Source organism: Alexandromys fortis, unplaced genomic scaffold (assembly GCF_014885135.2).
Source record: "Alexandromys fortis isolate MF-2015 unplaced genomic scaffold, M_Fortis_MF-2015_v1.1 scaffold_66, whole genome shotgun sequence".
Classification (NCBI taxonomy): domain Eukaryota; kingdom Metazoa; phylum Chordata; class Mammalia; order Rodentia; family Cricetidae; genus Alexandromys; species Alexandromys fortis.
This window is the reverse complement of record NW_026067950.1, coordinates 5,441,989-5,463,735: the sequence shown is the minus strand read 5'-3', so window position 1 is coordinate 5,463,735 and position 21,747 is coordinate 5,441,989. Positions and strand designations below refer to the sequence as shown.

At 44.8% G+C, this 21,747-nt stretch overlaps 1 protein-coding gene across 2 annotated transcripts in view; it reads left to right on the top strand.

The window, feature by feature from the left end:
* Positions 1-21,747, top strand: part of Gpc6 (glypican 6) — a 951,185-nt gene that overhangs the window by 910,317 nt on the left and 19,121 nt on the right. For both annotated transcript variants that reach the window (XM_050150388.1, XM_050150389.1), the window contains one exon: positions 15,233-15,369. In XM_050150388.1, the coding sequence (XP_050006345.1) occupies positions 15,233-15,369 (137 nt within the window). The remainder of the gene's footprint in view (positions 1-15,232; positions 15,370-21,747) is intronic.

Genomic DNA, 21,747 nt, shown 5'->3' with positions numbered 1-21,747 from the left:
CGAGCATTCTCTCCTTCCCTGCTGTGTTGCTGAGGTCCACAAGAGACGTAGATTCTGGTGCCCCACACCCGCTCACACCCAAACGCGTGTGCGTGTGACCAAGGCTGGGTGACAACACTCCTCGTGGCTCCTCTGGGGTTGTGATGATTGACAGTGAGATTTGAGTGAAGAGCTTCACAAGGTGCCTGCCACACACCAAGTGCTTGCTGATGTCACTACAGACCTGTGGCGTCCAGTTATCTCTGCTGCAATGTGGAGACACGGATAAGTCCTTCCAGCATGCCTGTGTCCAGCGGAGATCATCGCTGTCCCCGCTGGTATCTGACAGGTGCGGACCCTCCCTGCTGTTATCGCTGTGTTAGCAGGAGCTGTGCCGGGGACCCCAGAGACCAGCTAGATGATCACATGCTGAGGAAGACTGAGGCTGTGTGGGCACACAGTCTGAACAGGTACACCTGGCTCCACCTGGAAAGCTCTCCGGCCTGATTTATTGGCATGTCTAAACTACTTTTTCTTATAAGTGTGTGTGTGTGTGTGTGTGTGTGTGTGTGTGTGTGTGTGTGTGTGTGAGAGAGAGAGAGAGAGAGAGAGAGAGAGAGAGAGAGAGAGAGAGAGAATGCGTTGCTAAGACATGCATGCGGAGATCGGAGGGCCACTTTGTGGGGTCAGTTTCACCTTTCACCTTTATACAGCTCCAGGAAAGAAACTCAGTTTATCATCAGGCAGAACTCCAGTGTCTGCATCTGAGCCTTCTCGCCAGCTCAGCGTGGTGAAATTCTAAGCACTATTGAATAAGGAGACCACACTTTCACTTTTGCATTTGGTCCTGCGGATTCTGTTGCTGGCCCCAAGGACAACTGGGTTTTGTAAATACCAGCCACCGCCTCTCCTACCTAGGACATCTGCAGGAATGGTTTGTTGAATTCAGCTGGCATTGCCAACACATGAAACTCATTTAGCTGAGGCTCACTGTGGAAACCAAACATCTGCCTAAGCATCTAGAGTTACCTAGTGGGCAGATCTCTCTGGTCAAGGACGAGGGTCAGTGATGGCCATATGCATTCCATGGAAACTCTCAAAGGCAGAGTGAACTGAGGGTGTGTAGGATGTACATTTGTTATTTCGTGTAAGAAGACTGGTTAAATATTTTAAAATTATTTCTGAAGCAGATTTAAAGATATGGAGTAAAAAATGTTAGCAAAATCACTTGGGAAAAGATGGTTTCTAATGTTTTTAATAGTGCCACGGTTAGCAACTGATTTTTAAATACTTTCTTGATCAACCTAAAAGCCATCTAAGGCAAAGGAAATAAATTATAGTGCCATTAACAATCATGTACTGTAGAAGTGCCCATTATAAGAAAAAATTTGAGCTTAGTTTTGCCACTCTGGTTCTAAGCCTCTTTCACAGAAATAATCAAATACTACCCTTGATTTCATTTGGAATATTAATGAAATTGAAATAGGCTGCAAATTTCCCTTTGACTCATTAAGTTAGAAAGTCAAAGTGCTAAAAATATACGTTTGGGCTTCAAAATAGACCACAATGGATAACTGTAAAGAAGAGTGGTTTTTTTCTTCTTCTGTTGGGAGAAATGTGAGCTGGCTGTAATGCCGAATTCGGTTGGCTGTATAAACATATGTCTATATTCGTCATGTAGCTTTACTCCTCAAAAATATCTTACAACTCGTACGGTCAGAGCAAGTATCAATAACATAAAATTTCACAGCCCCCTTTTAGAACTGTGGCCTTAACATTTTGTAGGGAAATAAAGCTTTGGTTAACCTTGGCTCTGGCAGACCTCATTAAAATAACAGCCTGTCAGTTTCAAGTTTAAAATAACAGGGTTGTCAGTTTAATACGCAGCGGAACAATCTACAGTTTTATTCCCTGGGATAAGGCTGGGCAGAAGTGTGTGTGGGTGTGTGCGCGCGCGTGCACGTGACTGGGGGGGGCGCGGGCTGCAAGGTGGACAAAGATTGAACAACACTGCCATCTGGTGGCCATGATGAGTGTAGCTTTTAAAAATTCTACAGTGCACTAGTTGGGTCTAGGAGACAAAGTGTCATGTCTGGGACCCCTTTTAGTATCAGATTTGTGGCAGCCCTTTTACTTTAAGTCTGTGTGCATGCTTGAGCCAATATATACTTATAGTCCCCGATTACAGTGACTTGATAAGAAACTGCCCTTAGTGGGACTTTGTGAAACCTTTTGATTAGATTTTCCTGTAGAAGAACACCAAGGGTTATGAACGCTTGCTGCCTTTGCATTCTCGCCCCTCCTGTCAGGCAGCTCACAACTGCCTGTAATTCCAGCTATCGGGCATCTAGTGCCCCCTCTGGCCTATGTTGGCACTTCTACACACACACACACACACACACACACACGTGTGCACGCATGCACACACACACACAAGGAGGAAGAGAGACAGAGACATGGAGAGAGACAGAAAGAGAATTAAAACTAGAACACATTTTTTAAAATCTGTTTCTAAGAGCTGGGTGGTGATGGTGCACACCTTTTATCCCAGCAGTTGGGAGGCAGAGGCAGGTGGATCTCTGAGTTCGAGGCCAGCCTGGTCTACAGAGTGAGTTCCATGACAGCCAAGGATACACAGGGAAACCCTGTCTTTAAAAAAAAAAAAGAAAGAAAGAAAAAAGAAAAATTAAAGTGTCTATTTTTAAGAAAGACTTTCCATATGTCTTGTCACATGACTTGTCACATGAACATCTTGCTGGGAGTTCATCAAGCTATGATCTATATCCTTTACTAGACGATTGTTATATTTCAATAAAAAACAAACAATTGTAAGCCAAAAATTTCTGTCTGTAGGCAAAATAGTGACAGATGTCACAAGTCTGAATCCAGCATGTTCCCATTTATATAAATGGAAACCGTCCTAGAAGCAGGCTGGATCCCATTCAGGCTTCTACTGCAGCCCAGCCTTATTCTGTGATTTACTAGTGCATTTTGGACAGCCGGCCTGGGTACTGTGACCATCCAGTATGGCAGCCACCAGCCTCTGGTGGCTGATGCACATTGCAGGCGTCTTAGAAGGAACTGAGATTGGCTCTGAGTTTATAGTGCAAGTCAGATTGCAGACTTAGTGCCCAAAGGAATATAGACTGTCCATTTACTGCACCCCAAAGCCACAACCTCTGAGGTGTGTTGGGTTAAATAAAGTATATTGTCTACCTATCCATCCATCTGTCTATCTAGCTGTCTGTGTGTTTATCTGCCTGTTTGTCTATCATCTATCTATCTATCTATCTATCATCTATCTATCATCTATCTATCTATCATCTATCTATCTATCTATCATCTATCATCTATCCATCATCTATCTATCTATCTATCTATCTATCTATCTATCATCTTTTTTCGGACAGGATGTCACTATGTAGGCCTTGCTGGTCCTGAAAGCAGCCTAGCCTCAAACTCAGAGAGTCTCCTGTCTCTGCTTTCCAAGTGCCAGAGTTAAAAGCACACACCTCCATTACTGTCTCCAAACATATTCTTAAAATTAATTTCAATTTATGTTTTTCATCCTAGCAGTTGGAAATTTGTGAACTACAGATGAACCTGACATCCGTGGTTCTCATTATATTTCTAATGACTGTCGCTATTTCAAGTTACCCCTTCTTTGTCCGGAACGGCTGTTCAGGACAAGTTCAGGGTTGTTTCTCTCACACTGACCTCTGAAGATGGGTTGCTTATGTCTCTGTATTCTGTAGGAGACAAAATGTTCCTGCAGCGTTTGTCTTTAGCACCTTCGTCTGCTTTCGGTGTAAAGGTGAAAGCCAAGCGCTCTTGAGTCTCTTGGATCTAATCATATGAGATGTAGAAGCTGTACCCTGTTTGGTGCCCCATGGGGTAAATTGGATCTTTAAGGTAGCAGATGGCTCCCAGGAGCAGGTAATTTACCTCACAGGGTAAAAGCTTGATTGAGTGCAGTTGGGCCACCCTATGCCATCTGTCCCTGTGAGGATGCGTCTCCTCACTGAGAACTTCCAGTCCCAAGGACCCTAGCAGCATATTCCCTTGCTAAACTTTATTGAATCCTTCGGAGGGGAGGGCTTACAGAAGGGAGGAGCTCACATCCACTGGGAACCCAGATCCTAGTGAGATTATGCAGCTTTGTCAAGCGCATGTCTATCCATGGTTTTCCTTCCCTGGAGAAGGCTCACATCTATGAGTTTTCTCTGCTCAAAGCTCCCCTGTCACAAACAAATCTTCTCAGGTCTTCTGCCCACAGACACCTGCTGGTCCCTCCAGACCTAGATCACCTGATGCCTCTTCCCACTTTCTCACTTATCATACAGGGTCAGGTCTTCTTCTCCCATGGACCATGCTTTAAACACAGAGGCCACTTGATGTTCATCTATGTGCCCCATGGAGTAGTAAGTTGACAGATCTGTGACTTGTCTAGTACTGCATGCCTAGGAACTTATAACATTTGGGGCATTGTATATTCTAAGCAAGTGTGTGGGGAGGTATAGTTGAAGTGATTACCAATAGACCAACAAGCAATAATTTGTCCGTGAAATAGGGAGATGGTCCTTTGGATGGTAATCCACGCATGTCTTGGCTTCAGGTTCCCAACTGCTAGGATTACAGGTCTCTGCTGCCATTCACACCTACCATTTCATTTGGAGATTCAGAATCTAAATGCCCTCTTCTGCGTACTCGGTTTCATTCATTCATTCACTCACTCTCTACTGAGTACATAAGCCAGGCCTTGCACTGGAAGATGGGACGTACATTTCCTGGAACTCGCTGAACAAAACCAACAGTGGTCTGTCACAGTGTTGCTTGAGGACTAAAAGAGAGGTGACCTAGTCATGGGAACGGGGAAAGGACAGAGGGACCCTGGGAATGCATACTCTGTAGAGAACCTAAGTGGCACTGGGTGTCAAAAAGGCTTCTAAAAGATTCACAAAATGAGACCCACTGTGGTGGTGTTGCAACCATATTTTGATAAATAAAGCTTGCCTGAGGATCAGGAAGTAAAGCAAACAGTCTCTAGCTCTTATCTCTACCTCGTCTGAAATGGCGATCCTGCCTCCAGGAATCTCAGGTGCGTGTCACCACTGCCTGGTCTAGAAGGCTGACCAGTGGGGCTGTTTTTACTCTGGATCTTGTATTTTATTAAAATACAAATGAAATATCACTATATTCCACAGAGAGAATTGTTCCTTAATTCATTCCTTTCCTTCCCACATTGCAGAGCTTGTATTTGAGTTAAAGTTTACACCCCAGGAGTGTTGTGATTTCCATGCCTTTGTGTGTGTGTGTGTGTGTGTGTGTGTGTGTGTGTTATGTGATTCCATTAATCCCAGTCACTGATAATTAAACTCAACCTAATTCCCAGCTCACCCCACAAAGGCAAAGGCAGGACCTCATGTCATATCACAAATATGAAACAATTGATGCAAAAGTAGGCATTTACGATGCTCCACACAGGACCAGTCTACACGGTTAGGAATAAATCAAATTCCGCGCATCTAAAAAGATTTATGCGCTTTTTATTGCCTACTCCATAAAAGATTTAGGACGACCTGCGTCTACCCTAAATGGCTTTAGAATATAGACAAATCGGATTTGCCCCTCTGGTCTGGTGAACGTTCTTCTGCATTGCATAACTGCTCGTTCGAGAGTGTTCCTCTTTGTGAGCACCTGCTGCTGGGTGGGCTCTTAGTGGGGACAGCCGTGCAGCTACACCGTGCTCAGGTGCGCCAAGAGACTCTTCTTGTTTCCTGTTCTGCTCCAGCTATCTGCTGCCTCTGCGCAGAGCAGAATGCAGATCTGCTGTTGGAATGTCTTGGGGGGAAAGTAAAGCTTCAGTTATTCAGAACCAAATGACAGCTCTGAGGGATGCCCAAATTCCTCATGAGTCCCGTGCCCACCTCAGTGTGTGTGTGTGTGTGTGTGTGTGTGTTCATGTGTAGGTCTATGTTATAGAGGCTAGAGGACAATGGCATATGTCATCCCAGGAATACCAAGCACGGCCCTTGAGACGGTGTTTCTCCACTGACTTAGTACTCTCCCACTAAGCTCACCTTGCAGACCGGTAGAACCCAGATCTGCCTGTCTGATATCTCAGTTCCGCCTTAGCTGGCATCTTCACTTGGGTTCTGGATGCAAACGCAGGCTCTCTAGCTTCAGACGCGAGTGTTTTCCAGCTGAGCGGTCTCCCCGGCACCTTCCTCCTTTTTAAATTCACAGACACTCATGTGATATCCTGAGTTTCATTTCCCAAAGATGATATTTCAATATTTTAAAGTAACTTCAGGAGGTTACATGCTTAGCAGAATCATTTTTATGTCTGTCACACACAGAAGTAAAAATTGGGCCTCTGTTTAAATTTCCTGAATATCACCAAAGTCTCTTTGAAGGGGTTGTGTAGGGGAAGAGCTAGCTGACAACGAAGCAAAATTTTCAGTAAGACTAGATGCTCAACATATTCTAACTTCCTATATATTGACAAAACTGGTAGTTTCCTAATAAATCTCTACATCAATCATATTCAAAATGTGCCTTCGCTCCTGTGATGCTGTTGCTTACGATGGGAACTAGAGAGACGCCTACTTTGAACCACAAGGAACCTCCCCAGGTTGTCATTCTGTGAGTACAATGAAGAAGGAAAGAGCAGAGCTCAGATTTTAAACACCTAACCTGACTCCCATGCCTCCAAGAACTGTTTAGGATAGTGAACTTGCTCTTTTTGTGTGTGGCTGCACCTGAGATCTCCCTGTCCTATGTGATAAAGACCGCATTTCTCATAACCGAATTCAGAGTCAGCTCTCATCACAATTCACAGATCGAGGCAGCTCCTTGGAGATCACTGTGGCTATGCAGACACAGCAAGGCTTACAGAGTCAGCAAGAGCAGATGGTTGTCCAAAGCCGAGCATGAGAGAACATAGAGACTCATACCAGAGTTCAGAAATGAATGGGAACTGGGGGGTGGGTGGGAGAAACTAGCCAGCCAGAGACTGAACTTGCAGAGTAAGCAAGACAGTAGGGGCCTCAGCGTGGGAAGGCCAGTCCCAAGAGGAGGGACTAGGTCTTTGTCTGTAGTCGGGGTGTCCAGGAAGACTCCCAGAACGTCCTAGAGAAGGGAAGAGCTGCGCTTCAGATCATCCACAAAACCCAAGTCCTCTCTCATTAGACGCTGGTATATGACATAGTAGACATCTAAAAGGAATCTAGGCAAATCTGAAATTGTGACTCCTCTACAAGCTTTGGAGCGTAGGAGCGATGATGAACTTCAAAATTTGACAATTCAACAGTAAAACTGCTCAATGTCACTCATAATTCTTAGTCTTATAAAGCACACAATGCTGTAATTGAGTTGCTTCCTTGGCAGAGGGATTCTTTGGTTTTGTCTGAATTTCTGAGGATTAAATGCCTCCCCTTTTCTCTTGACTGCTGAATTCAATTGGTATTAGCTCAAAGGCAGACTGCGCCTTTTCTCAAGGACATGTGGCACTCTTTCTCTGCTTTCTTGACTAGCACGTCAGATCACAGGCAAGGAGGCATAATTAGAACATTAAGTGCAAATCTAAAACGTGAAAGTTTGCTGTCCTTCCTTTTTAATCCCCCCACACACAGAAAGTGTATGACCTGAACAGCATAGAAGACATCTCTGATGTTGCCGATATTTAATTCACTTTGAGCAATGGTTTTTTTGCCTGGTGAAGATCCCATCTGCCGTCTTGAGGTCATGCCCTTCATAGAGTGTGGTCGTTTAGCTAAAAAAAAAAAAAAAAAAAAAAAAAAAAAAAAAAAAAAAAAAAACTCCAAACCCAAAGCCAGAGGGGATAATTCACTCCCTAAACTTCTCATCCAATTCCTGATCCCCTGAGAAACTCGACAGAACTAAGCATTGTCTTTGTGAACCATCAAAGCTGCTCTTGCTTCCTACTGGGTTTTTATCCTTCTCTATTTTTTCCTGCAAAGTGCTTGAGTGTTTGTCTCCTTAGGGAGCAACGCCACAAGTGCCACCCCGCAGGAGAGGAAGTATGTCACATGGCAATAGACTAGCCTCTGTTGCTGAGTTCCCTGGGTGCGTGTGGCAAAGCCCAGAATGTGAGGCTGGTTTTAAATTACACTGTAACTTGAGGACACAGTAGAACGCCGGCTGTGTTATGTGGGCAAATCTGCGTCAGGGTCTCTGACAGGCTCTTCTCACCAGAGTCCCCGCTGCCGCCTCTGAGGCTTCCTTGGAAGTCTCCTGAAAGAAAACATGGTACAAACTATTTCTCTACAGAGTGCTATAAAACCTTAACACTATAGGACAGACAGGGACACCCCGAGACACCGAGAAATGAAGCCAAAGAGTTTCACACAACCTAAAAGAGAAAATTAAAAAGCTGCAAACTGGTGCACTATGAGTGAGCGGCTAGGAGAGATGGTCAGAAGAGGCGAGCCTGAGCCCAGGATTTAGAGCGTGAGTAAATGAAGTATGCGTCTTCACTGAACTCCGCGGCCTTGGTAAATCCCAGCTCCTACCTAAGATTATCTAATTTGTCTAATTCATAGACACTTGGCCATGTTGGAAAAAAGTTAGTATTCTCCTGCACCTGGGGCAACTGAAATACTCTAGATTCCGTGCGTTTTCCAGCAGAGGAGTTGTGAGCAGATTCATTCCCAGACCTTATTTCATCACCAAGGGGCAAAGGCGACCTGGTTCCTGAAGCGGGCTTCATGGTTAGTGGAGAAACTGGGGCCTGTATAACAGGCTGATTCTTCTCCTATAAATCCAGATGAGGTTGCTGTCTCCAAAACTGGATTACTAAATTCTTAGGCTGCAAAGTTGACTAAATACATTAATTTTTCTTAATTTATTCAAGTAGAGGAGTGGCCAGACTTTGTTTCTTTAAACAAACTGTTTTCCAAAGCTAACAAATGACCTTCAGCCTATAAAATATTTACGTTGTTTTCCCCTCATTATGCATTATTTAGTGTATAGTCCTTTAAATATTAATCATCTATTTTTTTCTAAAGATATGGTATATATTATTTACATCTGATTACATTATGTTTTTATACAGATGAAGTAAGCACACTGAAATCTTTCTGAAGTCATAAGTAAACAGGGCACGGGGCCAACTGCATGGAGCAGGTAGCTAGGAAAATACATTCTGGCCCAGGGATGACTGATGGAGGGCGGAAGGTGGTTCTCTCGCAGTGGCTGCCTAGGGAAGAGCCGTATGGAGGAAGGCGTTCCAGATAAACAGACATGGGGTCTTGGTGACTTGACAACAGTCATGGGTAAATCTCTTGAAGAAGGAAGTTAGGTGTGCCCTGTCAGGTGACCCACACCGGAGACAACGGTGACAGCAATGTTCAAGGATAGCGCCAAGTGAGAACAATGCAGACGTCTTGCTTACAAAACCAAACAGCAGCCACTGAGCTGCTACACAGGATTCTAAAGATTATTTAAGATGGAAGTCGGTTCATTTTTACTTAAATTCTCATGATTATCCAAAAGCCAGGATCACAAAGGTCCCTGAGACTCTCCTCCAATACCATCCATGAATCACACCCGACGGACGTCTACACTGGCGAGAGCCTGTCGTCCTGATTACAGGATTGAAGGAATCATTTGAGATCCCTTCCTGCTCTCAGGTCGAGGAAACAAGGCTCTTTCTAAAGACCTGACTGAATTTGCCCGTGTCTTTCTGACTCCCCAGAGGAAAGTCTGCATGGCCATAGCTGGCAGATAATCGATAGTTTTTAAAATCTTACTTCCCTCAGCAGATAATTGGCAATGCCGTTCATGTATGAGTTCACTCAACAAATACTTATTAAACACCCGCTACACACTAAGTGCTGTTTGCTGAGTCTTGGGCTGTGGAGCGGCTCTTCCCTGGGAGCCATGAATATCCAGCTGCTCTTCTGCCTGGGTAAAATTATCATGGGTACGGAAGCCTGAGAGGACGTGTTGTGTCTTTAGTTTTAAGCCCTCTGGATAGAATTACTAATTTTCCTGTTTCCAAATTGCTCCCACGGTGGAATTCAACAGTCGCAGAGAGAAAATATCAGTGGAGCCTCGCTTGTTTAGGAGGGGATATAGTATTCCCCAGAAAGGCTTCCAGATAAACTGGTACCAAGACTCACAGAGGGATTCTGTTCTTCAGGACTGTGTGAACTGCAGATCTGTCCACACTCGCTGAACGGGGCAGCTACACATCCTTCAAGGGCAGCCACAATGTAGCAGCCATCTTTATATTCCCAGCCTAGCAGAGAATCTGACCTATAAAGAGGCCTGAGTGCTTAACAAAGGAATGCTGGCGGCAAAGGCGTTTTCTTTCTTACTCCACCAATGTACAGGAAGAAAATTGTGTCCTCCTTCTTGTCCAGTAGACTGAAGACCCTAAATGGTACTGACTTCTTTGCTTGCCAAATCACTGATTTCAAATAAGACGTGTGCGCCCTTGTGTTATAGACACCCGGTTGCTTCATTTTTAGGTCTTGTGCTTCCGTCAGCGAACTGTTTGGGATCATAGACACTTCGTGTATGTACGGTTGCTTATGCCTACATTATATTTTATCCCTACTGAACTCATGTACTGTACACTTTACAAACTCCCCCAGACAAACACTTGTGTGGATTGACAAAGCATTTTTATAACTCTTACCTCATAGTGTTGCAGAGGCATGGAGAGAAAGCTTGAGGAGAGACGTGTGTCTGCTGTCATCACAAAGAAGTGATGAGTGTTTGAACAGATAAAGCTTACCCTGGTTTGATCATGAAATGATGCAAGCCTATATCAAAGTATCACATAACACGTCACAAATACGTACAATGATGGTGTCCGATTTCAAAATGAAGCTCTTAGGAGAGGGTTGGAGAGATGGATCCGCACTTAAGAGCACTGGTTGCTTTTCCAGAAAAATCAGGTTCAATTGCCAGCACCATGTGGTGTCTCACAACATTCTCTAACTCTGGTCCCAGAGGATCTGGTGAGGTGCACAGAAATACATGCCGATAAGACACATATGCCCATAGAATAAAAATTCCAAAAGAAAGAAAAATGGAGTTCCTTTTATCCATGATCTCACTTTATGCCACACCTTAAGTTAAGTCTCTTGTTGATAACCTTGAAGGAGCAAGAATAGGCCTGAACTCTCTGACCTTTAGTCAAGGTGGAGCAGACCCACTTCTGTGGACTCCCTCCGACATTACCGTCAGTTCTTCATATGCAGTTTACAAGCTTTATCATAGGTATACATGTGGAGGTAAAAAATGTAGGGTTTAGGGTTGTGCATAGTTTGGGGTATCCACAAGGATCTTAAGACAGATTTATTAGCAAGGGAACAGTAGCACTCAACCAACCATTCATTGTCTTCTTGCGCTTTCATGGTTGGAAAGAAATCCATCGTTTCTCTTCCAAAGGTATTTTTAACTCACTACTCCGTTGAATAAGTTGATGAAAACCACGGGATCTTATCTACACATGCATGGGCCCACACTTCCTCTTGGGGAAGACTGTCCATTCCGTCTCACAGCGGTAAAATGTCCACCTACACATGACCTGGCCGCAATATCAATCTCTACATGGAATAGTAGGAAAGCCTAATTCCACTTACATTTTTATATTTTGAAAGTAGAAACAAGAGTGTTCAGCTTCAATGTGTTCAGCCTGAGCACAGTGAGTCATCCCTGCCCCCACAGAGATATATGCACAAGGATCTCAGCCCAGTGCTGCAGGCTTTGAAGCCAGGACTCTCAGCAATGACACCTGTCGTTCAGCTACACAATCCTCATCTGAAACCATGTGTTGTCTCTACTACTGACTAGACATGTGACAAGATGTCTTAGCTGCACAGGACCCCTGTGCCTCTGCTGTGCAAGGGGTGTGGCAACCACAGCTCAGCAAGACAGAGTTGTGGAGATAGAAGAGGCTTAGCACCAATTAGTATCTGTCCTGTGTTGAAAACTGCCCCGTTATCTCGAAAGTCTCTCTACCAGCTGGGCGCCAGCCTCCAGATCTAAGACTGAGCAAGGTCTTCCACATGGCATTTGGTTGGTATGTTTCATTGGGTTTCTTTTCATCTAGAACAGTCTTCCTGCCTTTATTGATTTATTTATTTGCTTGGGCTCTTTTGAGGAGTCGAGCCCCATCGTCTTATATGATGCCTGGTTCACGCTGTGTCTGATCATTTATTTATGCTGTTGCTCAGTTTCTTCCCCTACCCCTAGTGTCCACTGCAAATTGGATGTTAAGTCAGAAATTTCATGAAATTCGAGTTTAATATTCGAGGTGAGCTTATTTCTTAAGTGATACCCGCGAATTAAAGTGACCGAGTGTAGTGTTTAGAGCAGCAAGGCTGCGTCCCCGGTACCGGCCCCCTGCATGGCTAGCTTTACCTGAAATAATTACACGGAAACTGTATTCTTTTAAACACTGCCTGGCCCGGCTAGTTCCAGCCTCTTATTGGTTAGCTCTTACATATTGTTCTAACCCATTTCTAATATTCTGTGTAGCCCACAAGGTGGCTTACCAGGGAGGATCTTAACCTGCGTCTGTCTGGAGTAGGAGAACCATGGCTACTCCCTCACTCAGCTTCTTTCTCCCAGAATTCTGTTCTGTTTACTCCATCCACCTAAGGGTTGGCCTATCAAATGGGCCTAGGCAGTTTCTTTATTAGTAAGAAATCACTCCCATATCAACCGAGCATTCTTCCTATCTATCCTTTGATTTTACGCATCTCTGGCTTTTGTGGTTATTCTGCCTTGTGGCCTTGCTTTCTGCACTGTGAGTTTCTGGCTTACACTAGGGTGGGTCGAGGAGAGGTTTCACTGTGTCCCCATGGAGTCAGTTTCCCATGGACTTTTTCATGGGCCTTAAACTAAAAGATACAGCTCTAGAAAGTAGTAGTTCAAATTGTCAAAGTACAGAGAAGTACTAAAAAGATGGCTTGGGTTTTCTCTGTGAAACCCAACTGTATATGTTTGGATTCAGAATGTCAATAAAAATAGGCAAAAATTAAAAAAAAGACTTCCTACTTCTCCATTGCAAACCCTGCTGTAATGACGGTATTTTCCCGATGATGTTGGTCTGCTTGTACTTACCTGTGTGGTGAAAGATGGTCCTAGAGTCGCTCATCTGGGTTGCAAAGGAAGAAAGGAAGCTGTTAAGAAGACTCCAGGCCCCTGTTTCCCTTGAGTCTGCGTTGTCTAATAAGTGGGACTCTTGTGGCTGCCCATAACACATTCGTTCTGGGATACTTGTAGCTTAAGGCTTTCCTTACTGTGACAGACCCTCAAGTTCCAGGAAAACAAACCAGAAAGCTTGGGTCTGGAGCTGTTGCAAAGTACTTGTAATCTGTAATTCAGAGGTCAAAACAGCAAGTAGAGTGAAATAAGCGTTTCCAAACAATGTGAGAACTAAAAACCTATCCTGAACCCGGAAATGCACTTCCGTCATTCCAGTATACCCTAGAAATCCCAGGCATGCTCTTGCCCAGTGGCTAATAGCGTCCATTCGTTCAGCTGTCTGCCTCGCCTCTGCAGGCTGCAGGTGAGTTGCCTGGCACTCGTGCAGAATATTAAAGCAGCATTTACATTTCCCACGCTCCTCTGCTGTCGTCTCCGTGAATTGTACAATGAAAATGTACAGCTACCAAAATGCCAGGGAGAACAGGGCCTGAATTATACAATGTGGTACAATGAGCAATCAGGGACGCCACACCTGATCCCCATGAGGGCTCCTTACACATCCAGAGACAGTCCCATACCTCACTGCAGCCCTTATGAGATGCAGGACACATGGTATTATGACCCCCAACTGTGCAGTGTTTGTGATATTGTCTATGAACTCATAACAGGATGGGATAATGAAAACTAATATTTCAGTGGATATTTATCAAACACGGTATGTGAAGAAATGTCACTAATTCACTCTGGTTTTATAAGCTTTGTTTTTCTTTAAGTTTAGCATTCTGAGTTTCCCTAAGTTAGAAACTAGGATGAATGACCATTCGATCATCTCCAACCACCGAGGATGAGATTATTTCCAAACCCAGCCTTGCCTCAGAAGCACAGAGATGAGAAGGAGCAAAGGGTACTGTTGACTAGGATGTGACGAGGTCCATGTGTGACGTGTGCACTCTTGACCACACACAGCACTGAGAGCCAGGGAAGCAAGAAGTCTGACGTCAGGTCTCTGCGCATTGGTTCCTTCTTCAGCCGTCAGCAAGGATGGGTTTCGGGCCTTTAAATGGCCGTCTCCTGTACCATGCCTTCGTTCTCCCTCTGTGTTCCCGTCTTCTACCCAGCCTTCCTGACTTTGAGTCTATCTAAATGGGCTCACTCTGACTTCCTCACTGCTGTAACGACCCTATCTCAAAATTAGGACACATTCTATGATGCTTTGGGTCAGGACTTCAAAAATGCTGGCTTGTGGGGACCCAATGCAACCTGTAACTGTTGCGCGTTGTCCATCCATGCATTTTCTCGTTGTTCCTAAAGAATGGGTAGGCAGGATACTGACTGCATGAAATGAGTAAACCTGGGTGTTCACGAGGGAGCCAAAATGGCACCAAATCCATATCCCTTCCTCCCCCACAGGTAAGAAGTCCATACTGAGCTGGAAACGCCTCAGACACTGATACTAAAACCTCCTGCAGGCTCTAGAACTACATCAATGCTTATATTTAAGTTAACTTTCATCCTTGGGTACCAGAAATTTTGGGGTGGATTCAGTTTACTGTTCACCATCAAAAGCATTCTGTATGAACCTGCCGTATGGTCTAGGGCAGAGGTTATCAGCCGCCGAGCCGGCAGCAATATTTATTTCTTGCAGAAACGCTGTCTATTGGGAAATGTGTGCGATCTCTTTTGTGCTTGTTTTGGAACGTTTCTCTGGCACCCAGGAAACGTGTTCGAAAGCAAGAACTTAGGGCATGCTTAGCAATACTCTGCAATAGAGTAGCCAAAAACCAGACCAGACACTCCCAATTAAGGAGTTTTATTTCAAACGACAGGACAGAGAAGAGGAAAAACAGAGAGCCAATGTGCTGAGCATTCTCTGGGAGGAATGAGAGTGAAGTGGAGGTCAGAGTCTTTCTGGGCAACGAGCCCTCTAGCCTGATTTCCTTCTGTTGAAAATGGTAGCTCGTGTCCCTTGGGTCCGCCATCTTCACTGTGTCGAGTCCTCACGGGGAGAGACAAGCAAAGCCTGGGGAGTCGCCTCACACTCTTTCCTTGCTTTCTCGATCAGGTCACAGACATCAAGGAAAAACTGAAGCTCTCTAAAAAGGTCTGGTCGACGTTGCCCTACACCATCTGCAAGGACGAGAGGGTGACAGCGGGCACATCCAACGAGGAGGAGTGCTGGAACGGGCACAGCAAAGCCAGGTGAGGCGCCGCGACGCTCGGATGGCGGCATGCGCACGCGCAGCCCGACGCGGTGCTCCTGCCGCCAGGCAAACCCTGTTTTAGGCGAAGAGCAGTGGTGGGAGGAGGGACGCGGAGTCACCCAGTGACGGCTGTTGAGAGTAGCAGGTTGTTGGGCACGTGGGAGCACTTACTCTCAAGGTGCCATTAAGTGTGGGATCCTGACTCTGGCTGCCTCGCTTCTGGATGAGGACAGAGGGTGGTGACAGGTGCCAGCTCCCAGATAGCCTGAGACCACAAAGAGCTCGTTACGTTCACTTAATGACTTTAAGACAACATGGCTATTTTTATCCATAGTTAAATCTGCAGGGCTCTCTTTCCTTTTATTCTTTTTAAATCACAAGTTAAACAGGAAATAAAAATTCAGCTATATTATCTTCACCTTTGGAAGAAAAAAAAAACCTTTTAGTGTTCAATGGAAAGGTAAAATAAAATGGCTGGGAGACAAATGAGGAGGGAGGCGAGAAGGTTCTGCGTCTCCAGAAGTCCTGTTGAACCCTCTTGACTCCGTTTCCATCTTCTTGCTCTACCGGCCAGTGCTGTGCCATTTGAGAAGGAACTTCTGCATCTGTTGGCTTAGCTCAGACTGGTCTTGGCCCAAGCTTGCCTAGGGTGGAGGAGTTGGATGGGGAAACTGGCAGGGAGTTGGCAGGCTGGGCAGAACGGGAGGAGGGGAGTCTGCCAGGCCTCCCACAGTGCAGCTGCAGGGAAGGGGATTCAAGGAGTCTTTGGGAACTGACCAGCGGCATTCCCGGGAGAAGCTGGGAGTGGGGTCTGTTTGGGTGTCTTGTTGGGCAGATTGAAAGGAAGGGAGCCACTGTGGTACGAGTGAGAAAAAAGAGGTGAGTGGGAACTAAATGCAGAAGAATCTGCTGCAGGTAAGCCGAGAGCATTGCTATGTGGCAAGTTTCAGCATCTGTTGGGGATGGCGTTGCTAATCTTACAAGGAGACGCCCAGCAGGTGAAGTCAGGACAGCAGCAGAAAGATCCACAACCAATTCAAGCTGCCCAAAATATCGTTGTTCAAATCTAAGATTGAGACGTGAGTGTCGTGGCACTCACAGAAGGCAGATTTGGGGGAGAGGGAGGAGACTTTTGGACTGATAATTCAGTTGTGAATCAATAGCTCTGATGTTTCGGCTTTCAGAGAACCTACGGAAAGGCTGAGCAGGTGATCTAGTAGACAGTTCTGCTGCAGGTGACCTAGCAGACAGCTCTGCTGCTGATCCGTGTTTACCTTGCATCCCTGGATGAAATGACAGCTATTCTGTGAACCTCATTTCCACGAACGCCAACAGATTGCTGGAGATTTGCACATATGTGGTTTCTTACCAAAGGAAGCATAAAGAAAGTTTAGGCTGTGGCAGGAACTAAACTCTACTGAGAAATAGGTGGGAACATGAAGGATGTCGAAGTGAGAGCTACAACAGGTTGGGGGGACTCATCCGCATTCTTCCTCATGAGGCTAACGCGTGAGGATGAGGAAGATGGTGTCCGGTGGTAGCCAGTGAACAAGAAGGAAGTGCTGGAGTCTCCCTCTCCCGCCTAGGATTTGTTTGCCTCTTAAGCAAGCAAACAAACCCTAAATACTTCCCTGTTCAAGTTAAGAGAGCAAATGAAATTTAATGCTGTTTCATATACATGTATAGTATAAAATGACAGAAATATGTTTAACACCGTTTGAGAAATTTTGAAAAATTCTGTTGCAATTCCAAGTCAAATTTCCCACAGTGATTTGTCTGTGTGTGTGTGTGTGTGTGTGTGTGTGCAGCTTAAGACAGAAACTCAAATAGCAATTGTTGAAAATCAAAGTTCTAACATAATCCAGTCTAAAGAGAAATGAATCTGATGCTTGTATTCTGAGGAATGACAATAGGAAAGTATTAAAAAGTTGGGTTTCTTTTTGAGCATTTAAATTTATTTATTTAGATTTGTGTGTAGCATGTTTTGCCTTCACATATGTCTGTGCCCAAGTGTGTGCCTCATGCCTGCAGAGGCGGAGGAAGGTGATAAAAGCCCTGGAAATGTTTTGAGCTGCCATGTGTGTGCTGGGAATTGTACCAGGATCCATAATACCTGAGCCATCTTACCAGTCCCCGTGGGTCTGTTTCCTCTAAGTAAACCCCTGCATTTCTGTAAGAGTGAAACTTTTGTCTGTGCAGTAAAGACACTGAGATGCAAAGCACTCCATGTGACTATAAGTCATGTTGTTTGGTATAGACCCCCCCCCCCCAATCGTGTGGCCTGGCGACATCACGTGCAGTGCAAAGCATTTGTTTTAAATGCTCAGAACCACAGATGCAGGGATGCTGTGTGATTTAACACTAGCCACCACTGTCAGAAGCATCCCAGTTTGAGCATACATTCAATGGTACTTGGCTTTTGTTCTACTGTATTGAGAAACTGTTGCTGGAGTTTTCAATACCCTTACATTCAGTTATACAACTCCATGTGAAGTCATAAACCACAGTCCCACTGACAGGGGATACAAGACAGATATGAGGCCCGGCACGTGAAAACTGACAGTGTCTTGAGAGAGACCAGTGGGCCTGGGAACACCAATACCCACACCTTACACCATGACCCTTGAAATAGGGCTCCACCAGCGCCCACGAGCCAGCCTTGACTTCCACGCTGAAATCAGTAGGAATCTCCCGAAAGATCTCAAGCAATGAAGAAAAACAACCAAGTTTGACACAATGCAGTCATTTCTAGGATATGTCCATATCTAACCCTATACAGTGTATCATTTTATGTAATCCACGTATTATTTAAAAAAGACTGGGATGCCAAATATTTATGACTCAGTTGTGCTTCCATTGAAAAATTGCAAGTCCTTCATTTTCTCTTTGAAATTCTATGATAGGGCATTAGTATTACTATTTTATGTCTACTGACTTTGCAGATAAGGAACAAATCAGACTTGTTGCTTTACATTTAACTGAACCTGTCTTCTCTTCTAAATATCAATTCATCATGAATCACATGGAAAGAAATTTCACTCAAACAAATTCTACAGAAAGGTTTAGAAACTGGGATAACACATTTGGTGAGAGAGGTTGGTCAGTGAGGGCTGTTTTACAAGAAGGAAACAGAAGTAAGCTCCGGTGGGATGGTGAGGGAGAGGTGGCTATACACAGTCACAACACACTGTGTAGTCCCCAAATATTAACATGTAAGAAATTACACTGAATACTCTTACCACAAAATAATAACTGTTTAAGGAGTTAGATACACTTACCCTTGTTTGAGCATTGCACAAGCATACATGTACCCAAATGTCACATGAGTCCCCATAAATTTGTATAATTTTTATGCTGATTAAACATATAATAACAATTAAAAATTCATATGTAATAGAAAAGCTATTTCCCTACTTTCAATGTACCGATTTGAAGAAGACAGAGTATTTTTTAAATTGCTTAGGATCAGTTGCAAAACAAAGATTAAGAACAGCAATTATTTTTATCAATCATGCGAAAATGTGTTACTGAGTAAAATATCTCTCAGCACACATTAACGGATACGGAGCATGGGTGTCCATTAGGATTGGTAGGCTGTCACGGGCCTGGAGTTGATAAGCCAAATCTGAAGCACCGATGTTCCCGCTAAGCCAGGTGCTTCTTCTGCTCTGTGTTTTATCCGTCAGACTCCTCCAGGCTCATCTCTCTCTGTCTGCACCTTGTTGTCTGATCTGGTTGTTCAGACCTGTCTTCCAGCTTCCACTTTTCTCCCAATTCATCTGGGATTCCTACCCACTATCTCTTGTCCTGCTCCCTTGATCCACAGACACACCTGTTCCTGATTGCAATGTTTCTGAAATGACTGCTAAGGGAATATCCCTTTACCGCAGTGATCGTCTTAGCTTTCCAAAGACCTACTAACTTACCCATCTGTTGAGTGTGATGGTTGCCTGATGGGCACCCAGAGATGCAGTTCTGTTGTGGCCGTGCCATGGTTTGCTGTGTTCAGACCATGGTCAAGGATATGAGTGCAGTGGCTGCCCTAAGGCCTAAGCCATTGCCTCTCTCCGCTGTTCACTGTGTTATGGATCATTCCTGCAGCAGAAGGTGAAATAAGAGGAGAGCCTGCCCTTGACAAGGTGCGTGTGTGCCCACTGCCCTGCTAGCATTTAGATCTTCATTCTGACAGAAAGACAGGGTGACCACAAGGACCTATCTGCCTTTGCTGGTCTCTCGGAACACAGAGAAGTTCAGAAAGATAAGTCTACAGATAGAGCGATGTTCAGGCTTTGCTGGGGTGTCGGCTTAACTTTTGGAAGCCTTGTGTAAAATCAGATTCCAGTTGGTGGTCTTGTAAACTGAAGATTTGTTCTCCCTCAAAACTCATACGTTAAGATCACCTCCCAACATTCCCAACGTGTTGGTATTTAGGGGTAGCTTGATTGTGAAATTGAGCCCTCCCAACATTCTCAATGTGTTGGTGTTTAGAGGTAGCTTGATTGTGAAACTGAGCCCTCTGGGATGTGATTAGTGCCTTTATAACAGGAGGGGGGGGCATCTCACTGTCTTCTCTCCTCTGCCCCAGGCGAGGACAGAACAGTAATTTGGCCATCTGCAGACCAGGAAGTAAGACAGCACTCCAGGTCTGCCAACACCTCTGCCTCAGACACCACAGTCCCTGAGAAGCTTGTGTTTGTTGTTTAAATAATACAGTTAGCAGCATTTTCATAAGGAGGCCAGAGCTGACCACGGCTGTAAGTTTGAGGAGATAAGGCGCTGTTTAGCTTTTATTGCTCATTTGACCCAACCTAGAGTCATATGGGAAGGGAGACTCAATGAGGGATCCTCTAAATTGGGTTGGCTTGTAGACTTGTCTGTAGGGAATTGTCTTGATTGCTAATTGACTTGGGAAGACACAGCCTACTGTGGGCAGTATAATTCCCTAGGCAGGAGTCCTATGATCATATAAGATCATAGATAAGAGAGAAGAGTGTTGATGGACAGCAGGAAGCAAGCAAGGATCCACACGTTTATTTTCTTCTGCCCTTGACTGTGGGCAAAATGTCACTCACTGCTTGAGTTCTGCCTTGACTTCCCCTTGATGACTGCCACCTGGTCCTGTAAGCTGATTGAAGCTCGACTTCTCTAAGTTTCCTTTTTTCAGGGTATTTTTATCACAGCCACGGAACTGGAGCTAAAAGCAGGACCTGAGTAAGACTGGGCATTTCTACCAAGCCCCCAGATTGTGTAGTAACTATTGACGTAGGAACCACTCATCAGCTGGTTCTGAGGGAGGATTGCCAGAGCAACGAGTACTTTAAAATATTGGGCAGTTGGTCTGGAAAGATGGCTCAGGGGTTTAGAGTACTTGTTGCTCTTGCACCCACCTCAGATAGCTAACAACCACCTGTATATCCACCTCTAGGGGAATCCACATGCACGCACATGCACACCCACCCACCCACACACATACACACACACACAGAGAGAGAGAGAGAGAGAGAGAGAGAGAGATGCCCATTTGCACACACATGCATGCACACACACACACACACACACACACACATAGATCTTTAGAAAAACACTGACAATAGCTAGAATCTGTTTACACTAAGAACATATTTCACTATGGGTTTTGATTTTAAATTTAACTAGCAGTTTTGTGTTTCAGCTGACATTCCTGCCTCCATCCCTCACTGACACAAATTCCCCTTCTCAATTTACACACAAGCCTCAGAATCAGGTCACAAAGTTCTGTTTCCCTTTTGCATTCATGGGTGCTCTTTGTGATTAATTTAATGAGTCTCTCCTTGTATTAAAAACAACAGTAGCAAAGGGGACAGGGAGGTCACACAGTTCCATTGTAATGTCACCCACTGAGAATACGTAGGATTGGAGTCAGCCTACCTAGTGCTTGACAGAGAAGTGCTAACTAAGGCTTCAGAGATCCAGCAAGAAGGAATTTTAAGTTTCCAACATAACACAGCCTTCAGGCTGCAGGGTTGTAACCAGACACTGGTGGGACCTTGATAATGGAAGAAGGAATACTTTGAACCCTGAACCCCTAGTCAACACTTGAGTCACTCAATGTTTTCGTCATCCACGGTGTCATAACAAAATAATGAACATATAGAACTGAAAGCAACAGAATCTCACTTGATGCGGTTCTAGACCCTGGGACAGCCAAGGTTCGGGCGCCAACATGGTTGGTTCAAGCAAAGGAGTCTCTTGCTGAACATCCCGAGGGTGGCTGCCTTCTTCCCATATCCTCACAAGGTGGGAAGTGAGAGGTCTCAGCCATTCTTTTGAAGGGATGGTTGCCATCATAGGGCTTTAGGGTCACGATCTCATGCAACGCTAATCAATCCCAACCTCC